At 40.9% G+C, this 14,379-nt stretch overlaps 1 protein-coding gene across 9 annotated transcripts in view; it reads right to left on the reverse strand.

Annotated features, from left to right (window-relative positions):
- CLYBL (citramalyl-CoA lyase) overlaps positions 1 to 14,379 on the reverse strand; it is a 296,263-nt gene that overhangs the window by 121,866 nt on the left and 160,018 nt on the right. For all 9 annotated transcript variants that reach the window (XR_007473136.1, XR_007473137.1, XR_007473138.1 and 6 more), the window contains one exon: positions 6,480 to 6,666. Coding sequence is in view for 6 of the 9 variants with exons in the window: in XM_049701196.1 (XP_049557153.1) it covers positions 6,480 to 6,666 (187 nt within the window). In the remaining 3 variants the exon portion in view is untranslated. The remainder of the gene's footprint in view (positions 1 to 6,479; positions 6,667 to 14,379) is intronic.

A 14,379-nucleotide genomic window follows, 5' to 3' on the forward strand; every position in this document is an offset into this window, starting at 1 on the left:
GAGCAAATATCTGTTGATCTAAATTTGTCTACCCAGGCAAACAATGAAGACATTTCAAATACACAAAAACTATGAGAGTTTACTATCAACAAACCTTCGCTATAGAGAAATTCTGAAGGGTGAACATCAGGAGAAAGAAAGATAACCCCAGAAAGAAGGTCTGAGATACAAGAAGGAATAATGATCAGAGAAAGTGGTAAAATATGTAGCTTAATCTAAATTAACAACTGTACATATAAAATAATCACATAGTAACAATGTAAAATTCATGGGATTAAAAAGAGATTAACCGAAATGTTCGTTAAAAATAATATAAATTGGTGAGGAAGATGATTGAATTTAAAGCTTTCTAAAATTCTTGTTTTGTCCAGGAAGAAGACACAGGTTAATTTTAGGCTCTGTTAAGTATATTTGGTAAAATTTCAGGAGTAACTGATAAAAATTAGAAACATAGCCATAACTTCTAAACTAAGAGAGGAAAAAATGGACTAAGGAAATAAATCAAAAAAGTCAAATAATCTTTAAAAGGCAAGAAAAGTTAGAAAAAGAGGGAATTCCCTGGCAGTCCAGTGGTTAGGACTCTGCACTTTCACTGCCATGGGCCTGGGTTCAATCCCTGGTCGTGCAACTAAGATCACATAAGCTGCGTGGTGTGGCCCCCCCAAAAAAGAAGAGAAACATAGAACAGGTGAGAAAAACGGGTCAAATATAATGGCATATTTAAATCTAAATTTATTAGTAACTATATTAGAAGTGGCTCAATGTTCCAGTTAAAAGACACAGATTGTCTACATGAATATAAAACTTTTAAAACAATAGGAGACATACTTAAATCATAAAGATATGGAAAAGTTGAAACAAAAGGCTGAAAACAATATACTGGGCAAATACTGATCAAAAGAAAGCTGGTGGGGACTTCCCTGGTGGAGCAGTGATTAATAATCTGCCTGCCAATGCTGGGGACACGGGTTCGATCACTGGTATGGGAAGATCCCACATGTTGCGGAGCAACTAAGCCCATGTGCCACAACTACTAAGCCTGCGCTCTAGAGCCTGTGAGACACAATGACTGACCCCACGTGCCACAACTACTGAAGGCCACGTGTCTAGAGCCCGCACTCTGCAACAAGAGAAGCCACCACAATGAGAAGCCCACACGGCAACCAAGAGTAGCCCCCGCTCGCCGCAACTAGAGAAAGCCCATGCGCAGCAACAAAGACCCAACGCAGCCAAAAAAAAAAGAAAGAAACCTGGTGTGTTCTTATCAGATCACATAAACTTTAAAGAAAAAAGCGGGCTTCCCTGGTGGTGCAGTGGTAAAGAATCCGCCCGCCAATGCAGGGGACACGGGTTCGAGCCCTGGTCCTGGAAGATCTCACATGCCATGGAGCAACTAAGCCCCTGAGCCACAACTACGGAGCCCACGTGTCACAACTACTGAAGCCCGCATGCCTAGAGTCCGTGCTCCACAACAAGAGAAGCCACTACAATGAGAAGCCCACACACTGCAACGAGGAGTAGCCCTCGCTCTCCGCAACTAGAGAAAGCCTGCGCGCAGCAACGAAGACCCAATGCAGCTAAAAATAAATAAATAAAATAAATAAATTTATTTAAAAAAAGACTGAAATATAATCAAAACAAAGCAGTGTTGTTAAAAATAATTAAAAAATAAAGAAAAAAGCATTACAGGGGATGAACAGGGTCAGTGCATAATAATAGATAATTCAATATACGAGGAGGATATAATAATTTTAAATTTGTATACACCTAATAACATAGGCTCAAACTATCAGCAGCAAAAATTGACAGAACTACAGGGAGAAACTGGCAAATTCTCCACTGGAGGGTAACTTTCAACTAGGCTCTTAATTATTAATATATCAAGCAGATGAAAATCATTAAAGATTTAGATATTGGAACAATATAATTAACAGGCTTGGTCTAACGGAAAATACATAGAACTCTGCATCTAGTAAACAGACAATATACATTCTTATTAAGTATACATGAAACATTTACAAAAATGGCTCATGTAATAGGCCATAAAGCAGAACTCAATAAGTTTCCAAAAATCAGCATCATTCAGATCACATTCCCTAACCATCATGCAACCAAGCTTGAGGTCAGCAACAAAAGAATAAATTAAAAACCTCATATACACTTAGAGGGCTTCCCTGGTGGCGCAGTGGTTGGGAGTCCGCCTGCCGACGCAGGGGACACGGGTTCGTGCCCCGGTCCGGGAAGATCCCACATGCCGCGGAGCGGCTGGGCCCGTGAGCCATGGCCGCTGAGCCTGCGCGTCCGGAGCCTGTGCTCCGCAACGGGAGAGGCCACAACAGTGAGAGGCCCGCGTACAGCAAAACAAAAAAAAACAAAAAAAAAACGTAGAACCAAATGATAATAAAAAGTATGCATTCTTACAGACCTATCCTGTTAGATTACAATTTATTTTTTTTGCCTGTCTCTCCACTACACTTTGACTCCTCTGTTGGGGACCATGCAGCCATCTTTGTTCTCCTCCTGCTTGCCATGGTGCCTGGTTGAGTAGGTACTCAATATTTAGTTAAATATTGAGTATTTTAAAATTTACATATTTAAACTTAAATATTAAATAAATTTAAATACTCAACTAAAATAGCAGCTCTGGAACCCTGCCTCTATCTATTTTACTCCTACCTTCTTGGCCTCATCCCGTGTCATGGAGATTTCACCAGAAATCTGTGCATTACTTGGCTTATTTTCACTGTGTCCCAGCCAAGCAGTGGCTTAGACAGCCCTGTATCTCCTCATGCATTTAACAATGAAAAGGAGATGATAGGAGGGTAATGGAGATGGTTTTTTCATCATCCATGTTTGGAAAGGTGAGCTGGTAGCGCCATCCTTGACATGAAGGAGCTGCTTAAACACAAATTGGATTAACAAAACAGGATTAGAGCCTGCTGGAAGGTGTTACATACTTATAAACTGCTCTGTGGAAGCTCCTCTTGTTTTCATTACAAGCCCATACTCCACAGAGTCAGTCAAATGAAATATGGAATTAGTCAATTACTAAAAAAGAAATGAAATATCTAAAATGAAGTGACTAAGTTTTAATAATGCCAAGAAAGTTGAATTAGGCAATAATAGTTTAGTTTAGCAAAACCATAACTAGATCATTTGAAATGACAGTTTTAACACGGTAAGAAATAAACTCACTGAAAATGGTCTCTATTCTATCTCCTCCATCAAGAGGAATAATATTCAAACAAAAATATGATTAAGAGGTGACTTTAAGAAAGGAAAAATAATATGAGCTATGTGAGAAGTTTCAGACTTATCTGGACATTTCAAATGAATTGAAGTCCCATTAAAATCCCAAGACACTGAAAGAATCTGCAAATGTGAACCCGGCACTCCTGTCCGTAATCTTTGAGAAACTACGGAGTATACAAAGGTGACAAAAGCTAAAGAGAAGCCAAGGCACTAACTTTCTGAGAAAGGAGGAAAAGGTGAGTTATGTATGGAATATGCCAGCAGGTAAACTTGAGGCTGATTCCTGGCAAAAATTCTAAGAGGTTCAAATCTGCCATTTAATGACCCTGGATCCTGGACAAAACTTTGCTATAAGGAGTAAATGAAATAGTTAAAGCATTTATTATAGCACCTCTTACACAGAAAACTCTCGGTAGATGGTAGCTATTACCATTTTCGTCTCTCTAGCACTTCAAAGCAAAGGTGGTAACAACTAGGTAGTACTGACTAGGGTTCTTCAAGATCAAGTCTCATCTAACTAACCTCATTTTTCTGGCAAGGTGGAGTATGTGGAGAGAGAAGGTATTGCTAGGCCATGTAAATCAGGAAGGTGTCTTCATTTTGAAATGGCATTAAATAAAATCTCTTATACTATTCTTATGAAAAGACTGGATTTTAGGAGAGCTAGGTGACTGAATAACCATATTCACAGAACTGCTTCATGAACTTGACCTCTCCATGCTTGTTTCCTTATCTGTAGAAGGAGTACTACTTACTTGGTTGTTATACAAATTAAAGCCCTTAGAACAGTGCCTGGCATTTAGTCACCATTATATGAATGTTTGTTAAATGAACTCGAACAGAAGTTTCTAGTGGCATGCTTGCACAGCACTTGGCTCCAACCTCTTCAACATTTCTTTTTTTTTTTTTTCTCTTCAACATTTCTATCAGAAACTTGTTAAATTTTTCTAGTGTGCTGGTCAAATTCTCAGATGGTATAAATGTTGGATGATGAAATCAAAATCCAAAAAGACATTGACAGGCTAGGGCTATGAAATGAAATATATGAGAAAAAATTAGGGGAAAAAGTGTTTTATAAGTACTAGCCTGGCTTGCCAGAACTCTCTGTGGACAAGAAAGGGAAATTTGGTTGACTCCAAGTTCAGCATATATAAAACAGTGTGTCTGGCAATTAACGCAGTGGTTAAGAATCCATTTTGCAATGCAGGGGACGCCGGTTCGACCCCTGGTCGGGGAACTAAGATCCCACATGCCATGGGGCAACTAAGCCCACGTGCCACAACTATTGAGCTCGCGTGCCGCAAACTACAGAGCTCGTGCACCACAACTAGAGAGGAGCCCACGCATTGCAATGAAAGATCTCGTGTGCCACAACTACGACCTGACGCAGCCAAATAAATAAATAAATAAAAATAAATAAAGAAATTAATTTAAAAAAAGAGAGAGAGAACTGCAGCACTCTGACTGTCTGGACATAGATGCCAAGATGGCGGGCACAACTTGCCCATCATAAACTTTTCTCTCCCCGGCCCCTCCTTAGGTTCCTCCTCAGTAGTGGCTCCGGGTTTAAGGATGGGCTTCAGAACACAGATAAACAGGAAATATGAGGTAGGAATGAACCATACTTCGAACTCATCTGGGTAGCAGGAAACATCCTCAGGTGGGAATAGGAAGATAGCCTCAAGGTTTGTGAAGAAATACAGTTAGAAGTTTATCAGGGCACCTAATGGCTCACTGTGCTACAAGCTAAAGTAAATTCCCCTCTAATCATGATTACCACAGGACTTATCTAATCTATTTCCTATAGGAAATCAAGCTACTCCCAGGCATTTTATCAAGCTTATTCCTTGTAATAATCCCTATCCCTGACAAAAGAAGATTTTGTCATCCCACAGTACAGATAAAAAATTGAGGCAAAGAAGTAAAGTGAATTGCCCTGGGTCACACAGAACTAGAATTACAACTTAGTATCTAATCTTAGAGTGCACTACATGAGTTTCGGAAGGGAGCATACTGGAATCATATTATGTCCTTCAAGAAAAGCCCTATTTACCTTAATCTCTGCGAGAAAGAAGATTAATTGCATTTTCCTTGGTGCATGCCAAAGATATTGAGTAGACGCTTTAAATTCCACATGTTTATTCTAATCCTTTCCCAAACACTTGTAAAGCCTTGCTTTGACCATTAGAAAGATGCTGTAAATTAACTTAAAAAAATAAGGCAAATATTTGTTTGCTAGAATCTCTAAGGAAAGCAATTAATCAAGAAAGTTGTATAGGACAACCACGCTATTTCAGGTCACCTAGGAAAAGAAACTATCCAAATAGATACAAATCCAGATGGCCAGCTCCTTCTGTGCCACCAGCCCCACAATCCATTCCCAGGCCAACCTCATTGTCTAGGGACTGGATAGATGAAGGTTGAGGGAAAGCATGTGTTTAATTTTAAAAGTTCCATGCAAACATCAGTTATTGTTAAAATAATTTATGTATTTCACCCAATTATTGAACAAATCTTTGTTCATTATAAAAACCTAGAAAAAGAAGTTAGGCAAATCAAAATGAAACAAAAAGCACCCACTATGCTACCAGCCAGTAAGAACCTTTTGTACCTATTTACAAATTGGGTATTTTCTGCAACTCATTTCTCTGATCAGGCCATGAGAAAATCAGCCAAAAGCTGTAACCTTAAGGTTCTGCGTGTAGTTTCTCTTTAATTAAGGAGGGAAAATGGTGACTCATCCATTGACGTCTATCTTTTCTTTTATTGGCACTTGTCCCAGAAGAGATAAGGCCACTACACAATATACCTGGCAGTAAAAAAAAGAGATAAATTCCTAATTCCATCTTACTGGTCTGTAAAAATTTACACCACAATTCTAGGATTAAGTCATTTACTCAAACCAGCAAATATCACAGCCAAAATGGATTGAGTGTCTATCTCTCTCTCTTTTTTTTTTAAGTGTGTATCTCTTTATCTATACACACACATAGTCACATATACTGAAGGCCATGATTTTAAATATATCTTGGCTGGATTCTTCCTGTCTCTTGGAGAAAAGAAACATACATATTCAGAACCCACACAAGGGCTGGTCAAGAACACATCGATAATCAGAAAAAGGTGAGTACAGTAGACTCTTTCCAAATAGTGAGCAGTGCTACCAGGAGAGCACCAAATTTCAATTCATTTCTTTTTTCCATCATAAGGAAAAATCATGCCATTACCTTTTTGTTCACAGCCACACCATCCTCACAGTCGAGTACTGCACAATCCACATTCAGAGAGGGAATCTTCTTAATCTTCTTTTCATCATTTCCAGGAACATAGAGCACGGCCCTTCGCGGAATGTATTTGTGATTGGGTGAGGAACTGTACCCAAGCCTGGACACATCAGCTGCCAGAGATGCTTTCCTGCAGAAGACATAATTAGAATGAGTCAAGAATAGAATTCACTTACAAATTTTTGAAAAACCTTATTTTAATACAAAATTAAAATAGAAAACATGGATAATTTTTTTAACTTAGGGCAGAACATAATCACACATAACAACTAGGAAAACAATAATAACAGAAATAATCAAGCAACAGAATGTCATTTTGGCTGAGGTTTAAAAAATATATAATACTGTTTACTGACACAATCTTCTGAGAAAAGAAGGAAGGTGTAGCTATCTCTTCTTGGAAAAACACTTCCAGCATTAGTATGCTGTCCAGATAGCATCCATGGAGAAAAAAAGTAAAGAAATTTACATCTAAAAGGTCCTAAAGAACAATACTATCTACAATTATATGAAAGTAAAAAGTAGAAAATGAACAATCTATGTAAACAAAGTCTATGGCTCTCTCCCTGACAATGAATCTTTTTAAGTAGACAAATAAGTGATTCAAGTTCAATTTTAACAACAGACAAGGATGGCTGGCTACTTCTTAAGTCAGCAAAGACCATTATTAGCTCTGTAATTATGGGCAACTTGATTGCTGGAAACTTCAGATTCTTCATCTGTAAAAATAATACTCATGTTGCAGGTTGCTGAGAAAATTAAGTTAAAGGAAATAATGCACATGAAGCGCTCAGCCGGAGCCTGGGGGTTATCAGCTTGAGGTGGTAGGTGGGTGTAGCGGGAATGGCAGCCACTGCTGCTGTTCTTAATGGAGAAACTCTAGCTGTCAGTAGCCCTGCCTGCTCGTAAACTCTGCTCTCTCCCCGCTTCTCCTATTGTACTAAGTTTAGCCTCCTGTGGAAATAAGAGGAGTTGGCCAGAAGCTCCCTTGGCCCACCGCAGCCCTCTCCTCTAACCTGGTCCATAGTTTGGTCCCGTGAAAACCATGTTTTAGCCCATAACACATGGCAAAGGAAGATGAAATCAGCTTTCACAATCAACACCAGTTACATAATTTGAATCACCTGTGCAAAATAAAAGTGCAGAGCCCTTGTTCAAAATTTATAGGGAATTTCAAGATGGCAACAGAAAAACATCACACAAAGCACCAGACCCTTCTAAGCATAGGGCCATCCGTGACTGTGCAGGTCACACATCCATGAAACCAGCCCTGTCCATAACAGATGGAGCTGTACGTCATGAAAATCCCAGTTAAAGAAAGGTGAAAGCCCCAGCAAACTGGATAACACCCTACTGTTCTACTCCCCCGGGGTAAACAGCACCATCCTTTCAAAAATATGCCAGCTGTATTCTTCATGAAAGCTCTTGACATTTAGTAGTTATCCTACGTTAATGCTATCAAATATTTTACACAGTTGTTAACATTTTGCCATGATCAGTGTGTCTTGTGACAATGTATCTCAAGAAAAAATCAGCGTCTTTTTGGTGGCCTATCAATTTTGTTAAGGGCCCCCTCATTCTTTCTTGAAACTAACCTTAATTAAATCTAAAACGTGAGTCGAAGTCTTATTTTTCCATAACATAAGCATTGTGCTATGTGAGATATGGTGACATATAGATGGGTTTTAAAAGTGTACATATATTACAAGACATTTATCTAATATTGATATTAAATATACTATGGACAGATAATTGAAGAATTCCCAAAGTATCTGTCATCGTTTTATACTGATTAAAAATATCTGATTTATCTTAAAAAAGAGAAAATATAATGATGTAATAGCAACAACCACATTTTACTTATTCGTACTGGAAACCAGAATTTGCAACATATGCATTTCCTTTAAAATCGTAAAAATGCAATTAAAAGAGATGAAATTTTTATTTACCAAGAAATGCTTAAGGCAAAATCACTCCTCATGAGGATTTGCTGTAACTGCACATGTAAAAGCCAAAGAGACCTTCATTTCATGAAAATTCTCATGGAGATTTCCTCCATGCGAAATAGCTTCTGACTGCCAATTTGGATCCAGCCACTGTGATCTCCAAGCCACACCACCTGAATCTCAAAGCCTGAGCCACTCAGACATGGCTGACAGGTCATACCACTGTCACATGCTAAGCACTAGAGCAAATCATTCCTAGGATGTTTATATATGATGTGTAATTTTCTAAAACAGATGATCATTTAAAAAATCTTCTGCCACTCGTAAAGATGTTTCTGGCTTCCCAGATAAAGTCTCCTATAATCACTGAAACATTATTTTCCTCTTATAATCCCCTGCTCAAAAATTGTCAACAGCTCCCCATTATCTACAGGATAGGTAGATATCTACCTACATTGAATGTAGGTAATGTAGTCTCAGCTGAGAGCCCTTTTCTCAATTTATATCCCACTATTCCCATGTTGCAACTATCTACCCTGGGAAAATTAGATTATGACTGTCCACATATGCTGTATTGTTTCCATTGTACCTTTGCTTCTGCTCGAAAAGTATTTCCCCTAGGTTTATTTGAAACTTACAGATCTTTCTAGCTTCAAGGTTTATTTGAAACTTACAGATCTTTCTAGCTTAGTTCAATGTCCACCTAACTGCGGAGTCTTTTTTGACCATTCATCTTTAGACTTTCTCATCTTTAAAAACAGCATTTATCACTGGTAACCAAACCAGAACCAGCAAAGGACTGGCTCTGCCATCATGGCTAAAGTTAATCAAGGGGCACATGCATTCTGGAAAGCCAATGGATGCTACAAATCAAGACACTTAAAAAAGTTTCCTGCTTTTTGACCCAGTAATTTCAAGTAATTTGACCCCATTCCTTTTGGGAGCTGCTATAGATTAAATGTGTACTCCCCAAAATTCATATGTTGAAACATAATCCCCAGTATGATGGTATTTGGAGGTGGGGCATCTGGGAGGTGACTAAGTCACGAGGGCAGAACCTAGGAGAATAATGCCCTTATAAAAGAGACACCAGAGGGCTTCCCTGGTGGAGCAGTGGTTGGGAGTCCTCCTGCCAATGCAGGGGACGTGGGTTCGTGCCCCAGTCCGGGAAGATCCCACATGCTGAGGAGTGGCTGGGCCCGTGAGCCATGGCTGCTGAGCCTGCGCTCCGCAACGGGAGAGGCCGCAACAGTGAGAGGCCCACGTACCGCAAAAAAAATTAAAAAAAGAGACACTAGAGAGCTCCCTAGCCCCTTCTGCCATGGGAGGACTCAGTGAAAAGGCTGACATTTATGAACCAGGAAGTACATTATTATCAGACACTGAATCTTCCAGAGCATTGATCTTGGACTCCCCAGCCTCCAGAACTGTGAGAAATAAATTTCTGTTGTTTATAAGCCACCCAGTCTATGCTATTCTGTTACAGTAGCAGCCCAAATGGATTAAGACAGGAATCTATCTTAAGAAAATGAACAGGAATAAAACTACATATATATAATATTAAGAACTGAAAACAACCTTTAGGTCCAACAGTAGGATAAATTACAGTACCTACATTCAATGGAATATTATGCCATCATTAAAAATTGTGTTTATAAAAATATTTAATGTGAAGTGAAGATTGTTATTTTTAAACAGAGGATATAACATTACATATGCAATAACATCTCAACTTTATAAAAAATACAAAGAAAAATATCTGGAAGGAAATACATCAAAATGTGATTAGGGATGCCTCTGAATTTTAGAATTTGGGATTAAGACTTTTCTGCTTCCAGGGACTTCCCTGGTGCAGCAGTGGTTAAGAATCTGCCTGCCAACGCAGGGGACACAGGCTTGAGCCCTGGTCTGGGAAGATCCCACATGCTGCGGAGCAACTAAGCCCATGCACCACAACTACTGAGACTGCGCTCTAGAGCCCACAAGCCACAACTACTGAAGCCCACGTGCCTAGAGCCTGTGCTCTGCAACAAGAGAAGCTACCGCATTGAGAAGCCCATGCACAGCAACAAAGACCCAACGCAGCCAAAAATAAATAAACAAATAAAAGATTTTTCTGCTTCTGCACAGTTTTTTCCTATTTTGCACATTTACCAGAAGAAGCATCACTCTTTTTAAAAAAATCCTTTTATAATAGGCTTAAAACAAACCAATAAAATCACTTGAAAGGTCTCAAGTGGCAGCATAATATGGTGGAGAGAATAAGAACCACCTATATGAAATTGCTGATATCTAACCATTTTGGCCTACAAAAATGCTAATTTTATGTGGTTCATGCCAATATTGTGACTGGCAGTCAGAAGATGGGGTGAGAAGCAAGCAAGAAATGTCAACTTCCTCTTAGGTGAGAAGCAACATAATAGCTGTTTCATACAGGGGAGAGCTCACCACAGGCAGTAAAGCAGTATGTACGTCCATAGCTACTATGATCATCTGACACCTGTCACCCACATGCGATGCTGGTCCGTGTAGACCAGCATCAGGAATCTTGTTGGACACAAGTGCCCTCAACTAGATCACAAGCAACCGAGGGAGGGGAAGTCTTACGTCTCCCCCACGTTGCTTACCACAGGGTCTTGCAGACAAGAGCACAGAATTCCTGTTACCTCGTTACCCAACCAACGCCAGCTGTCCAGAAGTGGGTATGTAAGACTGATCTGCAACCACACTATCCTTATACTTCTTGGGCAAGAGTCAAGTTTTAGTGGTGATTACAGGTAGGAGGTCATTTTTATTCCCTCTCTCCTTTGCCATCCTGGAAGCTTTAACCCAACCCATGGCCTGTTGCTTCTCCTTTGTTTATCTCCTCCTTCCTGTAAATACAGATGACGTCCTAGTTTGGGGCCTCGTTCACCTTTACTGAGATGACTGTGGAAACCTCTTATTTATCCTCACTGCCTCCACTTTGTTCTCTTGTTCATACATTCAGTGAGTACTGAGGAAGCATGCACTGGGTGACCTGCGCAGGGTCTCCACTAGCACACCTGGCAGGTCCCTTTGTGCAAATTAGAAAAAGGTGTCCCCTCGAGCCTGCCAGCAGGTGGAAGGGCAAAGAGGTGCCGCCTGCTCCTGAGGCGGCAACTTTGATGCGTAGAGGAGAGCTGAAGCTCAGCCCCACGCGTGGCTTCTGTAGGCACCCTGATCAGGGCACACCCCGTACAACCAACCGCATGAGATTGCACTGACCGGCATTGTGCTGAGCACTGCAGGGAGGCGGCCCAAAAGATACAGGTCAAGTCCAGAAGGTCCAGGGAGGAACACCCAGAGGATGGCCTGCAAGCAGCTCAGGAAGGCTAAAGGTCTGTACAGAATGAAGCTTCAGGGAGAAAGATCAAAGGCAGCAAGACTGTTTGGAATAATAAGGAGGAGAAAGGTGTAGAGGGGGTTTGGGCTTCAGGTCCTGTTGCAGACTCTGAGGTCCCAGAGGGGGCTGTCACTGGGCAGATGGCAGGAGCCCGTCGTGGCTTCCCCAAACCTCCCTCCTCCCGTACTGCTGGCGTGTCCTCTCCTTCCCCCATCTCCGGCTGTTTCAAAATCTGTTCCCTACTTGAGTTGTGTTCAGCACTGACTACTGCGTATGAATACAATTGCAGTAGGTGCAAGATCTAACTTATTTTATTTTATCTTACATATTTGGAGTTAGGGCCTCTTGATAGTCAACATGTAAATATATTCAAACAATATGCAAAACAGGGGCATAAGATGAGTTGAAAAAAATCTGGTAGCCTTATGGTGAGTTCTCTCTACAGAGGGAATTTTTTTAGATAAGACATCCCTTGGCAGGTCCAGGGGTTCTTCTGGCTGGAGGGGGGTCCCTACTGGCCTTGTTTGGGTCTTCTCCCTTTCCTCCTCCACCTGATACCATTTATTAACCATTTATACCACAAGAGGCAGAGCTAGTCCCTAATACTGCTGGGGTTCTCCACCTGGGATTCAATATCACCACCACCTGGGGAGCTTTAAAAACTTGTCAATTCTGGACCCCACCCAGGGCAATCAAATTAAATTCACTGGCAATAGGGCCCAGGCTCAGTATATAATTTTTTTTCTTTTTTTTAGCTCTCTAGGTTCTTGCCACTTAAGTGAGGTGTTGCTATAGACCAGCTATGCTGGTCTCTTATCTGTTCTCATGTGAGACTCTCCCATGTCTCATGGGAGCAACTACCATCACCATGTGGGAAGTTGTTAGAAATGCAGAGTCTAAGGCTCCCACTGAATCAGAAGCTGCATATTAACAAATCTCCAGGGGACGCTTATCTCATGAAAGTTTGAGAATGCTGTTCTAGGCTGACTCAAACTCCGGGGCATAGTGGAATCACCTGGGGAGCTTTCAAATATGCTGACGCTAAAGCTCAGTCACAGAAATTCTGAAGTCATTGGCCTGGGGCAAGGCTGAGGCTCTGGAACTTAAAAGCCCCCTAGGTGATTCAGATGTATAGCCAAGTTGAAGGACCACTGTACTAGATGATCCCAATGTGTAGCCATTGCCCTAACGCAGGAAATTTTGCTCCAACGAAAACTTCTCTTAAGTGAGTCATATGTTACTATTATATACAAGTAGATGCTACGAAAGTAATCATAAAGTCGTAACTAAAAATGCAGCAAACTTGGGGAAAAAAATCCATGTTTGAGGAAAAGTCTTTCTGATAAAAAAATGACAAACTGCTAACAATATTTGACATAGCAGCAATAATTAAGCTAATGTCCATCTGAGGATCTGCCATTTGATATGTGACTTCTCATCCAAGCTAGTGGTTTCTTTACTTAGCTGATAGCTAGTACAGAGGTCTCTACTTTGGCTGCACATTACAATCACCTGGAGAACTTAGAAAAAGAAAAAAACCTCAGGCCACACTCCAGCCCAATTAAATCAGAGCCTTGTGGTGAGTCGCAGGCAACAGTGTTTCTTTAAAGCTTCAAGGGAGACTCCAAGGTGCAGCCAAGGATGAGAACCTCGGCACCATGGTTTCAAAGTACCACCAAAGTGTCTTACTGGTCCTAGAAAGGATCTGGGATTGCTGGACTTTAAAAGTTGCCAGCACGTAATCCTACCATATTTAGGCAGGGGAGCTGGGTACCAATTATGCAACTTCCCACTAATGAAGTGACTGGGAACGATAATTTTGAGAGGAATGGCAGTTTTCCTTGCTTGGAAACCATGATGCTGTACATGCCCACCCACTGAATCAGTAGCCATCATGTTAGGGTTTGGAAGTGGGGGGCCGGGGAGAGGGTGATCACCAAGAAGTCCTTGCTGAGCCTGTAGTTCAAACTAGATTCTTAGATCAAGTCCATAGTGAATAGAAGGAAGTCTGGTAATTTCCAACAGCTTGAGGGTCCAAACCTCAAGCTCCCAGGAGGCAGAGTGAGCAAGGACAGGGCATGTGAAATAAAGGAAGTCCCTGCCAGTAGCAGGGACTAAGCTCGTCAGATGCTGAGAGAAGCTTGTGGGGGGAAAGCATGAGTGATGAAACTGGGGAATATTCTGCCTGGCTCCCACTCTTTAGGAACTTTCTATTTGTCTTCTGCAGTGAGGGATACATTGGGTTAGCCAAAAAGTTAGTTCAGGTTTTTCGTAAGATGTTACGGAGAAACCCAAACAAACTTTTTGGCCAACCCAATAGCTCCAGGGCTAGAAAATGCTCTACCCTTCCCCAACTTAGTTTCTCATGACCAGTGAGCCCTGAGGTAACAAAATAGTTGCATCAGAGGAGTTTTGCTGAAGCCAGTACTGGTGCCTCAGATTCGAGTATTACACTGCTGAATCTTACCCATTTATGTATTTTCCAAAAAGTCACATTTCCCCTTAGGTGGAGCCAGTGTAACTTAAATTTACA

Source organism: Orcinus orca, chromosome 18 (genome assembly GCF_937001465.1).
Source record: "Orcinus orca chromosome 18, mOrcOrc1.1, whole genome shotgun sequence".
NCBI classification, from domain to species: domain Eukaryota; kingdom Metazoa; phylum Chordata; class Mammalia; order Artiodactyla; family Delphinidae; genus Orcinus; species Orcinus orca.